This window comes from Haliotis asinina, chromosome 5 (genome assembly GCF_037392515.1).
Source record: "Haliotis asinina isolate JCU_RB_2024 chromosome 5, JCU_Hal_asi_v2, whole genome shotgun sequence".
Lineage (NCBI taxonomy): Eukaryota > Metazoa > Mollusca > Gastropoda > Lepetellida > Haliotidae > Haliotis > Haliotis asinina.
The window spans coordinates 10,142,467-10,166,681 of record NC_090284.1 but is presented as its reverse complement, the minus strand read 5'-3'; the positions used below and the strand labels follow the sequence as shown (position 1 = coordinate 10,166,681).

The 24,215-nt window shown below is 40.9% G+C and overlaps 1 protein-coding gene across 2 annotated transcripts in view; it reads left to right on the top strand.

Moving 5' to 3' along the window:
- LOC137283484 (calpain-B-like) overlaps positions 1-21,600 on the top strand; it is a 29,224-nt gene extending 7,624 nt beyond the window's left edge. The window contains exons 3-20 of one of the 2 annotated variants that reach the window (XM_067815009.1): positions 6,935-7,039; positions 8,682-8,835; positions 9,723-9,900; positions 10,708-10,794; positions 11,300-11,385; positions 11,638-11,715; positions 12,156-12,249; positions 12,639-12,726; positions 13,478-13,620; positions 16,191-16,411; positions 16,598-16,628; positions 17,047-17,164; positions 17,632-17,693; positions 18,775-18,843; positions 19,255-19,333; positions 19,839-19,955; positions 20,171-20,223; positions 20,489-21,600. In XM_067815009.1, the coding sequence (XP_067671110.1) occupies positions 6,935-7,039; positions 8,682-8,835; positions 9,723-9,900; positions 10,708-10,794; positions 11,300-11,385; positions 11,638-11,715; positions 12,156-12,249; positions 12,639-12,726; positions 13,478-13,620; positions 16,191-16,411; positions 16,598-16,628; positions 17,047-17,164; positions 17,632-17,693; positions 18,775-18,843; positions 19,255-19,333; positions 19,839-19,955; positions 20,171-20,223; positions 20,489-20,515 (1,790 nt within the window). In that variant the 3' untranslated portion in view covers positions 20,516-21,600. Of the gene's footprint in view, positions 1-6,934; positions 7,040-8,681; positions 8,836-9,722; positions 9,901-10,707; positions 10,799-11,299; positions 11,386-11,637; positions 11,716-12,155; positions 12,250-12,638; positions 12,727-13,477; positions 13,621-16,190; positions 16,412-16,597; positions 16,629-17,046; positions 17,165-17,631; positions 17,694-18,774; positions 18,844-19,254; positions 19,334-19,838; positions 19,956-20,170; positions 20,224-20,488 lie in introns of both variants that reach the window. The other variant, XM_067815010.1, reaches the window with a different exon arrangement.
- The last annotated feature ends 2,615 nt before the right edge of the window (positions 21,601-24,215 follow it).

The following is a 24,215-nucleotide window of genomic DNA, read 5'->3' as shown; positions in this document are numbered from 1 at the left end:
TATTATTAAACTATTGACAGCTATCGACATAGATTTTAGAATGTGTACATTCATTGTGTTAAGTATCTATTATGCACGGTCACTGTTTAAATAAGCAATATTCCATTGGGCGGGGAATCGAACCAGGTGTGATACTGACGAGTTAACGCTTACCTGCTTACCCAACCGGCCCTGACTGCTACGGACACGCACAGATAACCACAGACAATTTCAATAAATGCCAATGTTTTACAGTTCTTTGAACTTCTTTTGGTTCTGTGGCAGATTTTAGGTTATCGTGCTAGAAGGTGGGATCGGCCATTGATTACGTGACACTGCCGTAAGAGCATTACTACAATTTAAGGCATTTATACCACACAATTGCCTACTTAAGTATAATATACAGCCAAAAACTGTGTGTCAAAATGTTTTAATGGCTTCCTTCTTTGTCTTATATGTATGTTCTTCAGCGCTTATTCAAGGGTCAGTCTACTAGTTTCTATGCGGAAACATGAGGTATATACAATCTCATGCCTCTTTCATCATTAATGAATTGTGTTACACAATCCTATATAAGTGGGAATTATGTCCAAACATTGTTAAAGGTGGCCCAAAACATTACCCATGAGTGAATGCCCTGTGTTCGTAACCGTTCTACACAGTCCACGTCCCTGCTTGATTTATCAGTGTCAGCATGAATAGGTATTTTTTCATTTTTAATTAACAGTTACAGTAACACTTCCTGAACTGTGACACTTGACTTGGGCAAACATTTCATTTCTTCGATACAGTCCCTTGTCACACATCGTCTTTTAATCAGAGAGGAGTTCATACCAATTATCTCCCCTTAGCACTTTCCCCCAACAAGAATGTTTACCCAAGTTAAACAACGGATGAAACTTCAGTAATTAGTTCAGGCGTGTTTACTTTGTCTTTATCATGCTTAATATATCATCATAACAATGTAACAATGTATTTTCTTTAAAATATTATTCTTACCAGGCTGTCCAAATAAATGCCCACCCACCCACACATCTCACAGGAGATAGATAGCGCTCTAGAGTGGCTGGATCTACTTCAAGGTTAGGTCAACATCATCACTCAAGGCTTGGTGTTGTATTCTGTACACATGACAACAGAAGAGTGGATCTGACACTGCACACACCCAGGGCAACCTCTGTACAATCCTTCTCAGAAAATGCAGTAGTCTTTACTTCGCTGCTCTGTTGAAAGATGCGAGAGGGAATCTAGCCCATCTCTCGCACGTATCAAGTGTTTACAAATTTGAAAGGTCGTATAACGACGACAGTACGTGTTAAATGTCTGTGCATGACACGACTCTCCATCTACGCCGTTGTTCTAAGCAGTCCCGTCTATATGAAAGAAATTACTTCACGTTTAATAGTGTTTAGAGCATCCCTCATCATCTGTCCTCCATTACGCGTCTACTTTTTTGTCGAAAGAGAAGATAGAATTTGAGTTTTCTCATCAAATGAACTCTAGGACACTTAAAACAGCTCAGATCAGGTGCCACTATACAAAGCCCTAGGGTTATCGTAACTCGGTTACCTCAACGTAGAATTATTGCTAAGGTTGTTTGGTAATGACGTGAGATAAGTAATGACAAATGAGTGGATGCGGCGACTTTTGCTATAGATTCCATCATTGTGAGGATGTCATGTGTCAAAGTGAAGGTGCAAAATTAAGTCATGTGTCCAGGTAAAGAATAAGTCGTGTTGTCAGATTTCTATGCAAACGCACAGATTTTAAGTCACGTGTCCAGACGAAAGAGGCAGACATGTAGATGCAAGATGAAATTCAAGATGTTTAATTGAAAATTGAAAAAAATTGAAATTTAAACATACAGACTATATAGATCCACTTGTAGGCAACTATACTGATAAAATTAATTTCTTCTAGGTTATGTTGACATGACAAATGCGTTCCATGATCAGGTGAGCAACTGTTCCCTCATAAATAATTCTATGCATGTTTAGAAGTTGCACCTAACCTTATTCTTCTCGCAGAGTCTCTTAGGTCACTCGACGACAAGTATCCAGAAACCATGTTCTCGTACTGATCATGGCGAACATATAGACAAAGGCTCAGTAATCACAGGTGTCATGTCCAGGTAAAGGTACATTCATTTAGACTCGGGAGTAAATATAATGTAGCCCCTGACACATGCACCGTCCAGGTAAAGGTAGACTCGGGAGTAAATATAATGTAGCTCCTGACACATGCACCGTCCAGGTAAAGGTAGACTCGGGAGTAAATATAATGTAGCCCCTGACACATGCACCGTCCAGGTAAAGGTAGACTCGGGAGTAAATATAATGTAGCTCCTGACACATGCACCGTCCAGGTAAAGGTAGACTCGGGAGTAAATATAATGTAGCCCCTGACACATGCACCGTCCAGGTAAAGGTAGACCCGGGAGTAAATATAATGTAGCCCCTGACACATGCACCGTCCAGGTAAAGGTAGACTCGGGAGTAAGTATATTGTAGCCCCTGACACATGCACCGTCCAGGTAAAGGTAGACTCGGGAGTAAATATAATGTAGCCCCTGACACATGCACCGTCCAGGTAAAGGTAGACTCGGGAGTAAATATAATGTAGCCCCTGACACATGCACCGTCCAGGTAAAAGTAGACCCGGGAGTAAATATAATGTAGCCCCTGACACATGCACCGTCCAGGTAAAGGTAGACTCGGGAGTAAATATAATGTAGCCCCTGACACATGCACCGTCCAGGTAAAAGTAGACCCGGGAGTAAATATAATGTAGCCCCTGACACATGCACCGTCCAGGTAAAGGTAGACTCGGGAGTAAATATAATGTAGCCCCTGACACATGCATGTCCAGGTAAAGGTAGACTCGGGAGTAAATATAATGTAGCCCCTGACACATGCACCGTCCAGGTAAAGGTAGACCCGGGAGTAAATATAATGTAGCCCCTGACACATGCACCGTCCAGGTAAAGGTAGACTCGGGAGTAAATATAATGTAGCCCCTGACACATGCACCGTCCAGGTAAAAGTAGACTCGGGAGTAAATATAATGTAGCCCCTGACACATGCACCGTCCAGGTAAAAGTAGACTCGGGAGTAAGTATATTGTAGCCCCTGACACATGCACCGTCCAGGTAAAAGTAGACTCGGGAGTAAATATAATGTAGCCCCTGACACATGCACCGTCCAGGTAAAGGTAGACTCGGGAGTAAATATAATGTAGCCCCTGACACATGCACCGTCCAGGTAAAAGTAGACTCGGGAGTAAGTATATTGTAGCCCCTGACACATGCACCGTCCAGGTAAAAGTAGACTCGGGAGTAAATATAATGTAGCCCCTGACACATGCACCGTCCAGGTAAAGGTAGACTCGGGAGTAAATATAATGTAGCCCCTGACACATGCACCGTCCAGGTAAAGGTAGACTCGGGAGTAAATATAATGTAGCCCCTGACACATGCACCGTCCAGGTAAAAGTAGACTCGGGAGTAAATATAATGTAGCCCCTGACACATGCACCGTCCAGGTAAAAGTAGACTCGGGAGTAAGTATATTGTAGCCCCTGACACATGCACCGTCCAGGTAAAAGTAGACTCGGGAGTAAATATAATGTAGCCCCTGACACATGCACCGTCCAGGTAAAGGTAGACTCGGGAGTAAATATAATGTAGCCCCTGACACATGCACCGTCCAGGTAAAAGTAGACTCGGGAGTAAATATAATGTAGCCCCTGACACATGCACCGTCCAGGTAAAAGTAGACTCGGGAGTAAATATAATGTAGCCCCTGACACATGCACCGTCCAGGTAAAAGTAGACTCGGGAGTAAGTATATTGTAGCCCCTGACACATGCACCGTCCAGGTAAAAGTAGACTCGGGAGTAAGTATATTGTAGCCCCTGACACATGCACCGTCCAGGTAAAAGTAGACTCGGGAGTAAGTATATTGTAGCCCCTGACACATGCACCGTCCAGGTAAAAGTAGACTCGGGAGTAAATATAATGTAGCCCCTGACACATGCACCGTCCAGGTAAAGGTAGACCCGGGAGTAAATATAATGTAGCCCCTGACACATGCACCGTCCAGGTAAAAGTAGACTCGGGAGTAAATATAATGTAGCCCCTGACACATGCACCGTCCAGGTAAAAGTAGACTCGGGAGTAAATATAATGTAGCCCCTGACACATGCACCGTCCAGGTAAAGGTAGACTCGGGAGTAAATATAATGTAGCCCCTGACACATGCACCGTCCAGGTAAAAGTAGACTCGGGAGTAAGTATATTGTAGCCCCTGACACATGCACCGTCCAGGTAAAAGTAGACTCGGGAGTAAATATAATGTAGCCCCTGACACATGCACCGTCCAGGTAAAGGTAGACCCGGGAGTAAATATAATGTAGCCCCTGACACATGCACCGTCCAGGTAAAAGTAGACTCGGGAGTAAGTATATTGTAGCCCCTGACACATGCACCGTCCAGGTAAAAGTAGACTCGGGAGTAAATATAATGTAGCCCCTGACACATGCACCGTCCAGGTAAAAGTAGACTCGGGAGTAAGTATATTGTAGCCCCTGACACATGCACCGTCCAGGTAAAAGTAGACTCGGGAGTAAATATAATGTAGCCCCTGACACATGCACCGTCCAGGTAAAGGTAGACTCGGGAGTAAATATAATGTAGCCCCTGACACATGCACCGTCCAGGTAAAAGTAGACTCGGGAGTAAGTATATTGTAGCCCCTGACACATGCACCGTCCAGGTAAAAGTAGACTCGGGAGTAAATATAATGTAGCCCCTGACACATGCACCGTCCAGGTAAAGGTAGACCCGGGAGTAAATATAATGTAGCCCCTGACACATGCACCGTCCAGGTAAAAGTAGACTCGGGAGTAAATATAATGTAGCCCCTGACACATGCACCGTCCAGGTAAAGGTAGACTCGGGAGTGAATATAATGTAGCCCCTGACACATGCACCGTCCAGGTAAAGGTAGACTCGGGAGTAAATATAATGTAGCCCCTGACACATGCATGTCCAGGTAAAGGTAGACTCGGGAGTAAATATAATGTAGCCCCTGACACATGCACCGTCCAGGTAAAGGTAGACTCGGGAGTAAATATAATGTAGCCCCTGACACATGCACCGTCCAGGTAAAGGTAGACTCGGGAGTAAATATAATGTAGCCCCTGACACATGCATGTCCAGGTAAAAGTAGACTCGGGAGTAAATATAATGTAGCCCCTGACACATGCATGTCCAGGTAAAGGTAGACTCGGGAGTAAATATAATGTAGCCCCTGACACATGCACCGTCCAGGTAAAAGTAGACTCGGGAGTAAATATAATGTAGCCCCTGACACATGCACCGTCCAGGTAAAAGTAGACCCGGGAGTAAATATAATGTAGCCCCTGACACATGCACCGTCCAGGTAAAGGTAGACTCGGGAGTAAATATAATGTAGCCCCTGACACATGCACCGTCCAGGTAAAGGTAGACTCGGGAGTAAATATAATGTAGCCCCTGACACATGCACCGTCCAGGTAAAGGTAGACTCGGGAGTAAATATAATGTAGCCCCTGACACATGCACCGTCCAGGTAAAGGTAGACTCGGGAGTAAATATAATGTAGCCCCTGACACATGCACCGTCCAGGTAAAGGTAGACTCGGGAGTAAGTATAAAGACAAGCCTCTGACACAAGTCAATGCAAGTGTGCCATTATCTAGACATAACGGTAAGTGTAATGACAAGAATGTGACACAATGGCCAGGCAAGGTATGTTAGGCAAATGCGAAAACGTCGTCCATGATCAGGTAGATATGCAATCGTGTAGACATTGACGTACGTAAAAGTCGAAACTGCTAGTTTCATGTCCCGGTATAGGACGGACTGACCCATATTGCTAGTTCCATGACAAGGGTTAACAGTATCATGTTTACAGTGTACAGGCTGGTCACCTGTCATCATGGTGTCAACTTTGATGTGCCCTGGTAACGGATCACCCAGCCAACAAATGTGGAAAAAAAACTCTCTTGTCTTACCCTGGTATTTGGTTTGGTTGTAAAGCTTTGAAGTATTTTGTCTCAGAGAGATATCCGTGGTGCGTCTGTTAAATCATTCCAACACCACAAAGACGGAGACTGCCATGACATGTATCACTGTCAGAGTCTTTCATGTCATCGTGACAACGCACGTACTCCGTCATGCTTTTACGTGTGTCTAAAGATGGGAGACCCTTAGTGCATAGCAAATACATTTCATGTATGCCGAGCTATTTCATGTTATCCTCAGTACAGCCGGGGTTTTTCATGTATTTTACTTTTTAATTAGTATCGTATCGGAATTTCATAATACAGTTCACGGAGGTAATACCTTGAGGATCTCAAAATCGTGTTTGTAACCTGAAAAAACGCTCTGCACACTTCGGTCAGCTTACAATGCATGCGGGTGTTCGGATTGAGAATATTTCAAAAGGACTGCCCTGTCCCGAGAGGTTTTCGGTAACCGTCTTCCAGGATAAAGGGGTTGTTTACAGCCAGTTAGTAATCACCGAAACTTTTCATTGCTGCCAAATACACATTCGCAAGAGCTTACCATATATTCTAACACGTGGCGTGGTGTCCGATAGGGGACACGTGACCACCCCTTAGTTCATTATGGACCCGGTTCATCACTCGGAATCGGTTTTGACGGGAGGTTGTTTGAATGTAAATATTTCAATTCTACCAGGATGTCGTACTCACCAGTATACGTATCGACCATATTCCCCCTTATTCATAATCGATGAATACCCCAATCATAGTTTATACAAACTATCGTTCACATATATTATCACTCTTCGTGTTAAAGGTAAAATAAAACATAACTTCGTGGTCTTATATGAACAGGTTTTTTAAATTTAACCTTTAACATTTCTTTTAACACATACTTATGTCTTCTGCAGGTAACTGCTGGTTTGTGGCGGGAGCTGTTACCGTGGCTTGTCACAACCGGAAACTGTTCAACAGAGTCGTGCGCACTGACCAAGACTTTGGCAAGGATTACGCTGGTAGGTATATTTGGTACAATGAAAGCTGTCAGCTAGCAACCAGAACCCGTCGCTCACTGAACCGAATATACATTTACTATTGACTTTCATCAGCTAGATTCTCATAATACTTTATATAGCATCACACGTGTCAAAGTAAAATCGTAATGGGTCCGGTAAAATAGCACTCAAAAATACTATTTCTTCCCTAAGAATAACATTTTTTACGAAGCTAGTGAAAACTTTAGTTGTAGAAATATTTATCAATATTTCGGCTTAATGCTCTGTATGGTTCACACGCTAAACCTAGAGATTCAGAAATTCAAAAGGGCGTTATCGTCTCTCCGAAAAGGAGTGGAGGGCTATCTAAAATGCACCTGCCTCTTATGTCGCTCATGGTGAGATAACCTCCGAATTGGAAGATAGATCGAAAGTTGTCTGTTCTGCAATTTTTATTGCAAAGAGCACCTTCATAACGTTATAGAAGCTGTCCCATGTATCCCAGTAATTAGTACTGAAGAGTTATTATCCAATGTTGGGATCGGGAATCTTACAAGTGTCTAAAGTTTAGGCATAGAAAACATTTAACATCAATCTTGGTGATGGATGTTAGGATCACTTCAGTATGATACACATAAACCCGTTTCTATTGGGACTTATAAAGTTCCAAACTCTCTTCTGAAACGCCCAGCCTGCTATTTACACTTGAAACACAAGCATTTCAGAATAGTTGCATAGTGGTTCATACATATTATTGAGACGTACTTAAACGTTACTTAAATGACATATTGTTTTTATTAGAATAGGATAGCATAGAACAGGATTATTTATACAGCGGATATATCCACGTAGACATCACATGCTCAAGGCGCTTATCACAACAATACTAAAAACTTCACACATAATGTGAGAGATTTCGGATGTATGGAGTTGAAACGGACATTTCACTAACTGACATTTCATCATGGACATATGAAAAGCTCAATACTGGTCAAACCAAATGCCGGTCAAACGAAAATATACTCTTCAAAATACTCTCGACATGCTAGTGTGCATGTTACCTGTTATGAGATACACGAGAAAAGTTAAAAGTCCAAGATGGAAATTAAAAGTCCAAAGTTACGATCAGTTGCGCACCTAGTTTTGTGACACTGGTATAAATCCCAGAGAGAAGAAAGTAAAATGTATCTTTGCATCAGTGTGTCCCCATAACTCTTCTGTCAGCTCTTTGAGGTGCTTTGCAATAGTCCATTAAAGATGTGAGTTATTAACTCTATATTTCACGATCTATTCACACAATTGTTGGAAGAAGCTTGCATTGTGTTTGTGTCAGATGTTTGTATTTATCTGTCTGGTTGGGGGACTTTATGATCTGCCCTCCACAAAAAGCTACTAAGACTAATAGTGTTGTACTACGACACACCCTGTCAAGTGTTGTCTTTTACGTCCAGGGAAGCTGTTTTAATCTAGAACGCACCTGGACATTGTTTATTACTGCAACCAACGACTGTGTCCTCTGAGACGGTAGATGCTACCCTCTCACCCAATCAGCCCTCAGACTGTTTGATACTTTACGTCCGTAGAGTTCAAGCACACCTACGCATTGTCCATTTATCGTATTTTCTTAATCACATTGTCACAAATCTTCTCAAACTGTTGCCAGGGATTTTCCGGTTCTATTTCTGGCAGTACGGCGAGTGGCGGGAAGTCGTCATTGATGATCGTCTGCCCACAAGGAACGGCCATCTTATTTTCTGCAGCAATGAAAAGGAGCCAAATGAGTTCTGGTGCCCACTCCTTGAGAAGGCTTATGCCAAGTAGGTTTACTAGGATTGGCTCTGGGTGGAATCAACGTCAGGATAGTGATGAGTCGTTAACAGGCGATAACAATACCATGAATATCTTGACCTTAAGTCCTCAGAAAGGCCATCTAATCGTTTTGTGTCGGGGACTGACAGACCCGGATTTCATCAAGGTTAGATTTTGTCAGCATTGCGCTATGTCTGGTTTGGCATCGTTTTCCAATAAGGTAACTTTGCTGAACGGGGACTGGTAGATTTCTGGCATCGTGCCTTGGCACCACTCATATCCAGACATAGACTCGTTCGTTGCAAGTAGACTTTACACAGCTGTCATATTGCTGAAATTTGAGTGCAACAATACCCACCTATTGTCTATGCAGTGGGTAATAACTTTAAGAATACAGATTTCTGACTAGGAGTGGAAATATTTTGGGTGGTATGTGTCATAAAGCTTTAAGAGAAACCATTTTCACCGTTTCAAGAAAAAATACAACAAAGGATTCAGATGTCTGTACATCATATAGAAAACAAACTAATTAAAATGTTGATCAGAGATGTACACAGAAAAATATGCCGAAAGCTTCATAAATTAACAGGCGGATCAGTTCATTGTATAACTTTAGAATGTATCGTGATGAATTTCAACTAAATAGAAGTATTATTGGTCTTATATATTGAAGATCATTTGTAAACTGAGGTTTCATTATGTTATTCCGAAGTATATATTATAACGAGTAACACACGGGACATCCATTTCTGTGGTTGTAGCTCAGTCCCGGGAAGTTTCTGTAGGCTATGACTCAGTACGTGAGAACAAACCGTGTAATTCAAGTCGTGACCTCTTGTGATATTGAGAAAATACGGCTCAAAGTGGCCTCAGACCTCACTCACTCACTTCACAGGCTGTATGGCAGTTATGAGGCCATCAACGGAGGACGGATTCATGATGCTATGGTAGACATGACGGGTGGTATATCAGAGCTGATCGACCTCGTCGAACACGCACAGCCGCGGGACACACTTGCACGAGCCTTACAGGACTGCAGCCAAATGAACACCTTGATTGGAGGGGCTATATTTGTAGGTAACACCAAACTTCTGTGAAGGCCATGTGTCATATTACTTTACTCTCGGACTTTCCCCTACAAGCCTTTCATACATTTTATCACATGCAAAGTACACCGACATTGCAAGATAAATCCTATCTGCCCGCGGTAAGATTGTTCGCTCGCCACCAAAGTCAGGTTTCCTCAAGGGGCAAGCTTGTGGGCAATCTTGCCTCGGGAACAGGGATACCACTACTTGCCGATAACACGAACGTCCCTCCAAAACATTTATTTGGTTTAGTAATGTTACCGTTAACGACAATATTTCCCTGATTTCTTTGATCGTCTTCTGATTGTCATTTTTTAACTCTAACATATGTGGTTCAATATCTAACTCTTACACTGTATTTCCAGGTTCATTTAATGAATATGTCCCAGTTTCAGGAATATATTTATGTACGACTGTGTGGGTTTAAGATGAATATTGGATGCAAATTTAATGAAGTTGTATTTAAGAGGGTGTTTTTCACCTTCTACTGACTCATGTCATCATTATGAAGAAAATGTTGCATTTTTTTAATGGAGACTCAAACCATAATTGTTTAAGACATCAAAAAGTGTCAAATACGTATTATATATATTCTGAGGACTTAAGTAAAAAAGTGTCCCGTTCGGTTTTATATATATTCTGAGGACTTAAGTACAAAAAGTGTCAAATACGTATTATGTATATTCTGAGGATTTAAGACAAAAAGTGTCAAATACGTATTATATATATTCTGAAGACTTCAGTACAAAAAGTGTCCCGTTCGGCTTTATCACTTTACAGTTTAACTTTCAGAGAAAAATCAATTCATTCCGTCGTGAGACCCGACGTCCCAACGGCTTGTATGAGGGTCACGCCTACAGCATCGTCGACATGGTCACAGTAGGTTGCATCCTGTTTATATCCGTGTTTGAGTATTGTAGTTTAGTTACAAACGTTGTCAATGCGTTACAAGGCTGAGAAAACTACGATAGGTCTACCAGTATCAGATACATCACCATCGAATAACCATCACTTATTTTTTTTCATTTTAGCTTCATTTTGGTCCGCTATCTTAATAGGTGTATGCTTTCGATTTTCCCGCCAGTTTATTTGAATGTACAGTGGTAAAGAACGTCACCATAATATGCATGAGGGTGTCCCATCCACACCACTGTACGTATTGTGGTATCACAATTCACTGACCAAATGCAAATCGAAAAGTGTAGGAAACTGGTGACAACATACGTTGTCGGGTGTTTTGTTTTGTTTTGTTTTCAAACCTCAGCCGTTGCAGAGAAAGAGTATCAGCCTGATTGTACAGGTATTGTGTCATGGGAAGGGATAATAACTTACTGCATTTCGCAATACCAACAGTCCCCAGTTTTGTCATATTCTGTTTTTGCAGGTAGAGTTGCACGGGAAGGAGGTGTTATTGTTGCGACTGCGGAATCCCTGGGGCAGAGGGGAATGGAACGGTGATTGGTCGGACGGGTAAGTCTGCATACGATTTTATTGGAATGGATGAGTATAAACGTTTTATACCACACCGGCAGTGTTATAGTCCTTCAATGTATATATTACAGGTATATAGGACAGAGGGGGAAGGTGGCTATGGATAAATGCATTATGGAATTACACATTTTGGTGTTTTGCACAATCTAAATAAAAGTATGTTACTTCGTTCGTGATGTTACCGTGTCACATGTGCATGGCGAAATGCATCCAGTATTTTCTTCGTTTCAGAGACCTGAACTGGAAGTTGATTAGTCCGAGGAACAGGTCGAGGATCGAGTACCACAAGAAGGCAGACGGAGAGTTCTGGTAAGGCAAACATTAATCAGTGCTCTAACCTCGCACTGAAAGGCTATAAAGAGATCTACCCCTAGTTGGGGGCTCATACAAAGGGTGCAGACATCTAACTGTTTCAACTATGGAAGGTTATGGATGCCCGACTTCCTCAAACCTACACTGAATTTGACTTTTGAGATTAATATGTCGGATCTTAATAATACATGAAAGAGTTTAGAATATTACCTCTCCTTGAGCCATGAAATGTTCCCTTCTACATTCCAGTCCAATCATTCTTTCCAATCTTCTGCCAACATTGTCCTCATATTCTGCTTCTGGAGCTCCCACCCCATCTTCAATCGGTTGGCTTCCTTTTGTGTAAGGAGTATAATTCCCAAAGACAAATGTTAGTCTTAGACAGACTTCTGGTAGAACTGTCCATGGTAAATACTTTCTACTTTATATAATATCAGGATCAGTATTGAAGATTTCCTCAGGAACTTTGACGAAATTGAGATGTGTCACCTTTATCCTGACGCCCTGACTCAGGAGATTGCAGTGGACGCGGTAAGACGTCTCCTTTTGTCATAAAGGCCGGCACTGTCATATTCGCAATGATCCTTTCAGTCATTGTTTCAAGAAATGCAATTGTTTACCATGAGAAACGATGTTTTAGAACCCACAACACGATGTTTGTCAGAACATCCAGCGTGACAAGTAGACGACAAAGATGTAAAAGCTAAGGTCTAATTGCGTTTAGTAAACATTTGAGGTTTAAACAATATGGCTCTAACATTTTAGAAAGAAACTGTCTTCGTCTGAGAATAATCAGCAAAATTAAAATTATGTAATGTGGTACTTAAGTTAAGGTACTTGAGAATGTGTTGTTCTGAAGTATTCGTATGGTCAAGTGTGTGTATGAAAGCCCTACAAATCCGTCGTTGTCGATGTTGCAGAAGAAGAAGCAGTGGGAACTGAAGGAGTTCCACGGCGCCTGGATCCGCGGCGTCACAGCTGGAGGACCCCTGAAAAGCTTCACGTCAAGTGAGGATTCGTTATGTCTTTTTGAGAGGGCAGTAAACAGGATGTGTCTGTAGTTGTGTGGACAGACGTCATTATCTTTGTTCGTGTCTAATGCATACAGTCTTCAGGATGAATGTTAATCTGTGTATATGTAAACTTTAGACGAAATTCAAGTGGCACATTTAGGGACTGGTTACAACAGTTTATTGAACTGGTTCAGAACAAATCCTAATCGAGTCTAATTGCAGGTAATATTATGGTGACAAACTTTTAACTTTGTAATTCATGTAACTACAGGGATTCATCTGTAATGACATTTGTTCAGCAGCAATCGAGTAATTCCCGCGGGGTAGAAGTATTAATGAAACACTCACAGGGGCTTGTATCGCATAGAAACAGTGCTAGAAAGTCACATAAGTGTACAAATCCTAGTTCTATATGTGGTAACACCTGATCTAAATGCGTCACAGTGTTGTTCTACAATTTGTGCATCAAGTTATGTTATCACTATCTCTTCTGTGTAGGAAAGCCAGTAACAAAAAAAACAAAAAAAACCAAACCCCACACACAAAAAAACAAAACACGAGAAGTATGCCTTGTTTTGGCGATTGATCAGCGCTCTGTAACTGGCTAGCTTTTCTCGAAACGTTCGTAGCGCTACGAACTTCTTAAGCCCATTCTTAACACATTGGCTACGATCAAAGTTACGATCGCTTCGGGAATAAGGGCCCTGGTTGTAAATACCTTCCTCTGACATAGCGTCTGTTTGCAGGGCTGTTCTGGAAGAACCCCCAGTACAAGCTGAGGCTTGACAAGATGGACACCAAGGCTAGTGTGGTTGTGTCCCTCATGGAGGTCAGCAACAAACTTGTCAGGGATGTGGCTGATGTTTCAATAGGATTTGTAATTTTCAAGGTACGACGCTTCTCAATGTATTGACGTCTTTCTCCGTGTAATGGGTTTTCCATATCTTGGTTAGCCTTACAATAGAGGTTTACATTATTAGCACTAGTTTCGAAAATGTTCCTGTAATTGAATGTTGTGTTATATCACGTCAGCCTATTATGTATATCGAGGAAAAAGATTATTCTAACATCTACCATGCTGTTAGAAGTTGAAGTTTTTTCCTGGCACCTACCATTAAAGTTGAAGCATTACTTTGGCACCAACCTTGAAAGTAAAGTATTACTAAGGCACCTACAATGCTATAGTTGAGTATTACTCTAGCACCTACCATGAAAGTTGAAGTATTACACTGGCACCTACCATGCTGAAGTTGAAGTGTTTTCTTCAGGCACCTACCATGAACTATTACTCTGGTACCTAGTATGCTGAAATTAAGTATTTCTTCTGGAAGTTACCATGAAAGTACTACTCTGTTACTAAGACTTGGGTGACACGTCATCGAACCCCGACTGTGTAATTCGATGCTTATGATGTCAATCACGGTATTGTCTGATCCGGACGTGATTAATTACACATAGCCGTCATAGAGCTGGAAATTTGAGTTCAACGTTAAACATGCAACAAGAATATTTTGTAAGGGAGCCTCGGCTATCACGAAGGAATATACCTATAAAAGACGACTGCCCAATGCACACCATGACTCATCGCTCTCAACATCAACACACGTGTGACATCAGCACCGGGTTCATGGAGTCTACTGTATAAAATTGATATCAGGACCGTGGTGTAGTGGCGCCGCTTCTTGCGGAGAGAGAGTGCATCGCCATCTGGCGGAAAACTAAAGGGCAACAACCCGCCAAGGTGGTTTCCATTGAAACTGAAGCATAACCGGTACAGTTGACATATACATGGACGTAAATACACACAGCCTGTTTTAAGAACCTGTTTTAAATCGGTCACTGCAGATATATATTTGCCCGGCGAGTAAGACACATTGTGACACCCGACAGTTTGAAATGTAGGTAGGTAGGTAGGTTGCTATATTTTTTTGTGGATTGATGCTTTTGACGTTTCAGACAGTTATAGTGTATATATGATGGTAATATTCCTTCACAAATTTTCAACAATTCAACAATTTTATCGTCATATAATTATTTGCATAAGAGAATGAATAGGAGAATATGAGGCAATACACATGCATAATGTGTGAACCGAATGGCTGGGTTCTATTCAACACGTGGGTACAAATGTGACGTCCATTCTTGGTATTAGTTTATTGTTTTATACTCAGTTGGGATTACATAGATATGGATACAAATGACATGACAGATTTTCTAGAAATATAAGGTCATGAAGGACTCACGAAATATGTCCGTCAAAAAGAAACCTGTAACACTGCGCCCGTAAGTGGAAATCAGCTTGTTATTGCGTGGCCTATTTACCTTTCCAGACACAATGGCTGTCAGGTGTAGTGCTTGTGGGTGGGACGCTATTCTTGAACTATGTAGAACATAAATATCCGTTTCTAACAAGGTCTTACTTATGGTTAAAACGAAACACCGACATGTGTGCGTGGTAATAATGTCATTCGCAGCCACGTAGTACATCTTGGCCTACACTTGACGGATATTCCGTCATTCAGTCTCAGTAAATCCAGGTACTTTGCTCCTTTCTGCGTCTTGATCTGAGAGTATCGCTACGTGGCTAAAATAATCAGGAGTCGACGTGAAATTTCAATTCACCCACAACAGTCTATGCGAGTTCATTTGATATTTAATCAGCTTTTAGCAATATTCCAGCAATATTACGTGGGTCTAGGTGTGAGGTTGGAACTGGCTCGGCCTGACGGGCGGCATTTTCGTAAACACCATTTTCCCCTTGATCCGCCGTATGGCCCTAGTCAGCAATATCCCAGGTATATAGCACTGGTCCGTAAATAATCGAGTCTGAGACAGACAATCCAGTGATCAATATGATGAACCTATAGCTAGGCAATTGCGTCAACCAAGCAGAGGCTGCTGAAGACCAATTGTAAATGCTGAATATTAAGGATCTCAATGATGGGCATTTCCGGGTAGCATTTTGGTTATGATTAATGCACTGATGTGTTTTGTCACTATGTATATGTAAAGCCTTTCGAATACAATATATTCTCCTAAGGTTCTAAACTCGAATAGACTCTCTGTAACATCCATTTCAACCTTTTAATATATTTGGTGTTACTATAACAATGCTTCAATGTAACGGTAATCAACGCTGCCATAGACAATGCCAGACACTTCCATAGACGGATCCAGAGGTGGGGTGCAGGGATGAACCCCCAACCCCCTCACTCCCTCTTTTCTCAATAGTGTGCATCCCCACCTTACCCCCCCCCCCCCCCCCCCCCAAACCCCTTTCTCAAAAAACTGTATCCGCCCCTGACTCAGATGGTATTTCGGGTCAAAGCTTACATATCAATATATGACATAAAATGGAAATTGATGCTGAGACGATCTAACGTACCAAAACTATGAACGATTTGTGTCGAGATGTCTCCATGATTCTGTCGTCTACTGAATGAGTGACTGACTTTTCAGCTGAAAGAAGGAAGAGAACCCCACCGCCTTTCAGGTGAGAACTTCTACGAGTACACCCCACAGTTGGAAGAGACATCGGGGAAGTTTTGGCCATACCGTGAGAGGACGCTACGGTTTGAGCTGGAGCCAGGAACATACGTCATCGTCCCATGTACCTTCAAGTCTTCTAGTGAAGCCAAGTTCTATCTCAGAGTCATGGCGGAAGTTGCGCCGGATGCAAGGCGAGTCTTTGCAAACGTCAATACTCACAACGACAATCAAATTTTAGTTTTATTATGTTTGCATCGCAAATATATCACCATCATTCAAAGAAGGCTATCTTCGGTGTTACATGGATGCAGATAACTACTGTTAAAGTAGGACATCCACTATGATCAGACAATTAACGTTCACTATGTTTGTTTCAGTCCCATCGAAGAGCCTACTGGTCCAACTGGCGTAAGTAGTCGTGGCTTCTGATAAATTTGACAGCTTTTCTGACTGGCGCCCATACTGTGTAGTAAATTATAATGTAGCCCTGACAATGTTGCATATGACAACGAACTAAAGACAACAAACTCCCTTATTGCATTACTGAAATGCTCATCAATAAATTACTAGACTGTTCGAGATGCTGGAATATCTAGATTAATATAGTTTCGATTGTTGGCAGCTTGGATTACACATACTCCACAGCTGGCAACACACGGAACACCACGACATGGGCGTTTCATAGTTTATCATTCATGACCCTTGAGCTTGACTACCACTAGTTTCTCTAATGACAAGCAACAGAGTGCAATGAATCTATTTCATCCTGCTTATTTGCTTCGATCATGAACATTTGGAGTTTGTATTTCTGTATGTCGGTCGGCAGGATGACCATGACTTGACAGCAGACATGCTGGAGACGTGCTTCAAGAAACACGCCGGGTCTGATGGGAAAGTAGACGCTTTCTCACTCAGGAACATCCTCAGTGACACAAAGAAAGACGGTAAATTTTACCTGCAACACACTCCACCGGTAATATAAAGGTGAAAGTTTCTATGAATGGGTCTCTGAAAGTCAGTGATGTCATCAGGTGCTAGCGAAAAGGTAAAGTGTGCCATGCACTGTGTGTCGCGCCCATCACACAGACAAGTTGCACAAGAAAGTAGTATGTGTGTGTTTGGCAGTACGGTTAGTTCCATAGGACGGCGTGAAGAATGCCAGCCAAAAATATATTGGTTGCTGCCCTTACTTTTTGCAATGCAGTTATTAAACATGTAATTTGGATACAAATAGTTGACAGTTTTGACTGAAAAGTAAGTAGTCCCATTGAAGTAAGAGATTCAGAACCCGAGGAAACCTAGACTTGTTCCATTTTCAGTTTTTTCGATGGAGAAAGTCTATTTCAAGGGGAAAAACGTGTTTGAAATACTGTTAAACAGATTATGTGATTGAACGCGTGTTACATTTCAGAGTATGGAGCCAGCGACGGCTATAGCCTGGAGACGTGCCGCTGCCTCATCGCTTTACACGATGTATCCTTTGGAACAAACAATAACTGTGGTATCTATGTCTGTAGATGGGTTTGGGTATTCTTGCGTGAAACAGATACGCAAATTTCAATTTTGCTATTCGTACTTTGTATTAAACAGTACCGTGTAAATCCATATTGAATACAATCACTGAATGAAAGGACAGGCGGTCTCAAGTAATGCGCCTGTCTTTACAGGAATGAAGAATGGTTTGAAGTGCCTGCTTTGAAAATGTAAACTTATTTCAGTTAGTTTTGCACCCTTACAACAAATACATCGCAACTGACTGGGTGAGTGAATTAAATTTTACGCCGCACTGAGCAGTATTCCAGGTATATGGTATCGATCTGCGCAATTGAAAACCGATGACGTGTCAACCAAGTCAGCAAGCCTGACCACCCGATCCCCTTGGCCACCTCTTACCACTAGCATGGGTTACTGAAGGCCAATATTCTAACCTGAAACTTCTCGGGTCACATCACAATTTATACCATGTCAATGAAACAAGGGGTACAAACCTTGCTCGCTATGTTCTTTAACTTTCAATTTCTTCAAACATCAGATTAAATTTTCTTTGTAAGAATTCCTTAAGACGACCTTCGACGCTGGTTGCGAAACAGATATATTCTTAAGAAATGTGGTTTCACTTCATGATCACGTTACGTTTAACATCCACAGACTCCATGGCATTGTCTCAATGTACGTCTGATCTAACTGGAGGCACACCAATGAAGCAACATAACAACATTGTATTGCCCTGCTACCTTCCACTGGTTGTGCCTCAGCTGCTTCTGTTGGATGAACGTCGTAGAGTTCTACTTCATTATCAACCGAAAAGGAACTCTCGTGTCCATACATGTACAATAGCATACATTGTTTATTCGACAAACTGGGATCATCCTGCCCAACATTCCCTGCACTGACTGTGTACTACCATGCTGACACTGGTTAATGCACGCAGGTTGCAGACACTAGTTTCATGTTTGCTTGATGTCGTAATTTACACCCTGTCACAGCCGAAACCTTAACTTAATGTAAATTTACAAGTCTGAACGTTTCGCTTTTTTCTTAACGTTGACCTCAGTTTGAAGTTGAGGGGATGTTGGATTTGGCAAAGGCAAGAAAGTCCTGGGACACTGTCAAACTATGGACTGTAAGTTGATATTTAACAAAACTTATGAAACTGAAACATTGATACCCGATCTCCCTGACTCGATTGAAAATCAATGAAGGCCTCCGAAGTTCAAGGCTACTGTCCATAACTGACTTAAGTATGCCGAGAAGAAATCTGGTTAATCGTATATACTTTAAAGTTCATGAGGGTTCATTGTATATGATATACTGTATCTGTTAGATGAAAAGTATTTTAAAATGTAAGTCACACAATTCAACTCTACCCATAAACTATCACGTAGCAATATTATCCAAATCATTGACTGTAATATTGAGAGTAAATATTACAAACAGCGTTTCATATTACCTAGTCATTGTAAATTATTAAAACAGTTTTTATATACGTTGGAAGTGATTACGTTTGACGAAAATTCTGACATTTTGATTTCAGAGAGCCTTTAAGTCATTTGATGTGGATAACACAAAGTCAATAGACTCTTATGAGTTGGGCGAACTTTACAAGAAAGTCGGTACGTTGTCATCTCCAACACTGTTTGCCTTGCGTCACCAGTAGGTGCCGAATTACTGAGAACACGAATGACCAAATTCTGCCCCTGATACAAGAACATGTGTGTTTTCTCCTGTATTCCGCAGGCACTTACTTCAAATGCGTTTTCTGTCTTTCTTAATACCCTGATAGCATTTTATCATTTGAATCCCTGATTACTGTATGAGGATGTTCCTTATACCTGTCTGGCATCTTTCGTTGTAAGAGTGTTGGTCTCTTGTACATGAAAGTTGTGAAAAGGAAACTTGCACCCTTATATAGCATATCCGTTTTGTACTTTTGTTTTCTTTTGTCGTTACATAGTTAATTATCGGAAAACTGTATTTTGCTTTCAACTATTTTTGTCTTTTAAGTAATAGATCTTCGGTGTACTGTGCCTTTTAACGATGGGTAATCGGCCACATGTGGCTTCTGCATCTTCACCTGGTTGTTTGGTCAGTGTTTTGAGGAGATTCTTGTGTCACCAGGGTTCGTGGTGCGGTCTGAGGTGCTAAAGGCGGTGGTGCGGAGATACGGAGGGCGCGATGGGGTTATCAAGGAGGATGACTTCATCCAGAGCCTCTGTAAAATCATGACACTGTACTGTGAGTAGCCTGCTAGACAAGGTCACGCTTATGAGTTCTGTTCTTTGAGTTACCTCTTACATATATACACCACAAACCTTGACAATATACAGTGATTAGTTTTACATGCAAAATCAAGTATTGCTTTGTCTGTCTTATGTTTTTTCTTTCGAAACAAGATACCACATATTGATGCATTTTGTACAAAAATTACATACCGTGTGATATATTTCCAGATACATTCAAGGACAATGCAAAGGATCAGAAAGTTACAATGGATTTAAACCAGGTACTGCGAGATTAGCACATTATGAATACAGACATCATGAGTTCCTAATAACAATGCACGTTGTCTTTAACGTGGCAGCCAATATTAAAACCCATGACAGGTTTGCAGAACAAAGCCCATCAGAAATTGTAATTTAAAATTATTCCTTATTGAACACAAAAGCCACATAGCCCAGGGGACGATACATTTTGAGTGATATATGAATTATATATAGCTACCAATATGTAGGTTTTTGTTAAAATGTTTCTTCATTTCTGCATTTCAGTGGCTGGCCTGCACACTGTACACCTAACTTCAAAGTGTGGGTGCTCACGGGGTAATTGACCCCTGTCAACATGTGCTGTGTGTGACTTGTAGATGCGGATTGTATGTCCTCTTCAGTGTTTAAATGAAACTATCAGTTGCATAATTCATTTCCTTTTCATTTGGCGGATGTGAATTCCAATGTTGATTCTGCTATATTTCCTCAGTATTTCTAAACGATTGTCTTTCATTATTTCTAGCAACAAACCACGCTGCTGTTTCCGTTTTAATATAGAGGACATAGCTGTGGTACTTGTTATTAGTATTGAATTCAACAGGAAAGATCCCTTGTGCAGCATTGCTGAGCATGATCTGGACAATTTTGGTTTATGATTATATTTGTATCCAAAAACTTACAAGGTTGCTAATTTTAGAATAAATGTGTTAAATATTTGAGTTTAGGGAGAGTGTATTAATAAAACCTAGATGTGGGCTGGAAATGTTCACGGCAAGAAGATTGCTAACCACTAAATCCGTCTGTGGGTATTCTGTTTCCATTCCAAGTGATCCATATGGTCATATTTCAAAGTATCAAACATTGCATGCCTCTTATAAATACATATCAGTATGAGAGTGTACAAGTGCGTGGTGTCACTGTCTGTCAAAGTATGTCACCTCTTTAGCCTCAATACGTTATATATGGTACTACACTTTGAATAATAATGCATTTAACTATTTTCTTTGAGCAATGTATTCATGTATATTCGTCTTTCTGTCATGCATTTAACATATATTTGCGGGGCAGCTGCTATGTTCCTAAACATGTGTATTAAGCAATAAATATTTTCACAAATCAGCCTCAAATAAAGTTAAATCAACTGAAAATGAACTTACTGTGCATCATATGTGCTGTGATTATTGAATATTCATGTGTTTAAAGAAAGTCAGTAATATGATTCGACTGACCAGGAGCGGTGTTACAAGTGGTGCTCTACACGCTGCAGTGTGAAAACTCATAATGCGTTGATAGGAGGTGAAATCCAAAAGTCACCGCTCTCTTTACGAATCATTTTGAAAGATTTGAAATGTATTCTTGTATTTTCTATACAAAGTAAAATTTATTTTCCAAACATGGGTCACATGTCTATTTTTTCAACAAGATACATCTAAGGGTTTAGGTATGGTTTATAGATACTTATACAACCTGTGTCACCTCATCTTTGATGGTTGTATCGTTACAGTTTGGTTATTTAACGCCGTAATTTGTAAAATCCTTGCTCTATGGCGGCGGTCTGGATATAATCGAGTCTGTACCAGAAAATCCAGTGATCAACAACATGGGCATCGATCTACGCATTTGGAATACGATGACATCTGTCAGCCCAATCAGTGAGTCTGACCACCAGATCCAGTTAGAGTTTGCTTTTACGTAGGTTTCAGCAGTATGACGGCGGGGGACACCAGAAGTGAGCCTCACAGATTGTACCCGTGTGAGGGATCGAACCCGGGTCTACGGCATGTCGAGCGCTTTAACCACTAGGCTATCTCATCGCCACCGCCTCTTATGGCAAGCTTTCCTTAATGAAAATCAGTTAATACCATGATCTTCAGGGGTACCACAACTTCTTATGTTATCAAATAGCCATTCCATAAACGATGAACAAAACAGGCTTTATTTCAAAATCGGTATGTTGTTCGTGTAAGAGATTAATATTACGACTAGCGTGTTGGGTGTAATCTCACCTTCCATGGCGCGAAACCCTTCGCACTAGCTACCTCAGTTTTTTTTCTTGGAATATTGCTATAGCGGGACAGAACACGCACCCAAATATCCAATACACTACATCGACTATATTCGAATACCAGATATTTTGAAACTGGGACGTCATCTGCTAGACGAATTTATTTTAATTCCATTATCAAGCACATGTCAGCTTTGAGTTGAAACATCTTTTATTTAAGAAAAAATAATGGTAACAGTCTGGATCCCGATACACAAAGTGTCCCTACGGACACGTCATTCCAAAGCTCATAGAAAATTACGACCGGTCGTATGTACGGAGAAGTGCTATTCGTACAACTGCCACCTAGGACAATTACCACCCAAGACAGCTGCCACACGGACAAATGCCACCAAACATAGAAAATAATTTAGTTTCTTTACCAACCTTTATTGTGTTTGATATGGTCATAACAACATATTCTTTCATATAACCAAGTTGACAAATCTTGCATACCAATCTAGATTTGTTGAGACCAGACACTTAGTGTTACAATAGAACAGATAGCTCTGTATTAAACAGAGCACTAACAAATAAATGCCCAATTACACTTTTCATGTATACATACATCTAACACATTTCTTAAAGTGAACACATTACATTGGGTTAATTCATTTTCTTTTTAAGTTTCATTAAGGAGGAGCGCAGAAAGATTATGTATTCATTTCGAAGAATTTCAAGCAATCAGCTCAAGATTTTATATCAAACTTGGATAAAATGTTGTAATGACACATTAAATGCAATATTTTATAATGTTAAGTAAAATATATGTTCTCCAAATGCTGATTTTAATTTCTCATTGTTATCAAGAGTCAAACGTATCCAACGGGATACCGGATTGTAGTATGTTTGGCTAACCCAGTCTGAATCAATGTTTGGCTTAAAGATAGCGTAGAATTCGTTCTCACTGATCAATTTAAGCAGTTACGGTAACTGTAAAAAATAGAAGTACATAAACTTCTGGGTGGCATTTGTCCTCACTATTATAGTAAAAATCATGGGGTGACAATTGTCAGCGTGGCAATTGTCCTACCCCCGTGCTTTATAATGGAAAGTCAGATGTGCTGGAGACAACCTGGCTCTCTTATTGGTTTGAACTCTGATTTAATATAAAGAAAATGAATGCTGACATAAACGGATGATCTTGCCGAGATGAAGACTTCCAAACCGGCTGTCGTTCATTTGACGATTAACGTCGGTGTTTCGCTTGATTACGTTGTAAGAACAGTCGAGAGTTACAGAACTGTTAGTATTTCGCTCATTGTAGAATTTGCTCAAATGAGAACATGTGTTCATCAGCTGCTGAACGTCAACAATACCACGTCAGTCCTAAATATCTACAGTAGTAGGTGAACACTATCATGCCTGCTGACGTTTATTTTCCGATAAACGTCAGAACTCATATAGCGTGAGTGCGGGTCATTCGAGTCGAACGTTATTCAACCATTAATATACTGAACAGAAAATGAAACGCAATTTTCCAACAAAAAAATGAAATCTCATACACGTAACCGTTCATGTTTATGTCTTCTGTTTAATAACTTGACAAAAAAGCCGGAGTTGCGTTTCTTTTGTTGTTCAGTATATTTTGCGTGTCATGGTAATTGCTCAGGTGAGGCGCTGTACTTATCAGCTGGTGAACGTCATCTGTACAATGACAATAAATCCATAAAAAATGACAGTATCGAGTGACCTGAAATAGATTACCAGCTGTGCTAATGAATTTGTAGAGGGTTGATATTGGTGTGCGTGATAAGATGAGGATGTGTCTGTGGTTGTGACTTCAATGGAGGCTGGTAAAAAGAGCTAGTCAAAAGAAAGTATTACTTTAACCTAATAAATACCTTTCCCACATAAGGTTTTACATAAGGTTTTTCCCACATAAGGTTATTGTACTTCGTATTAACTGTCGTGCCAAAGTATGTACACACCAGGTATATTCTGGTCGCCTATTTTTTTAAACCAACA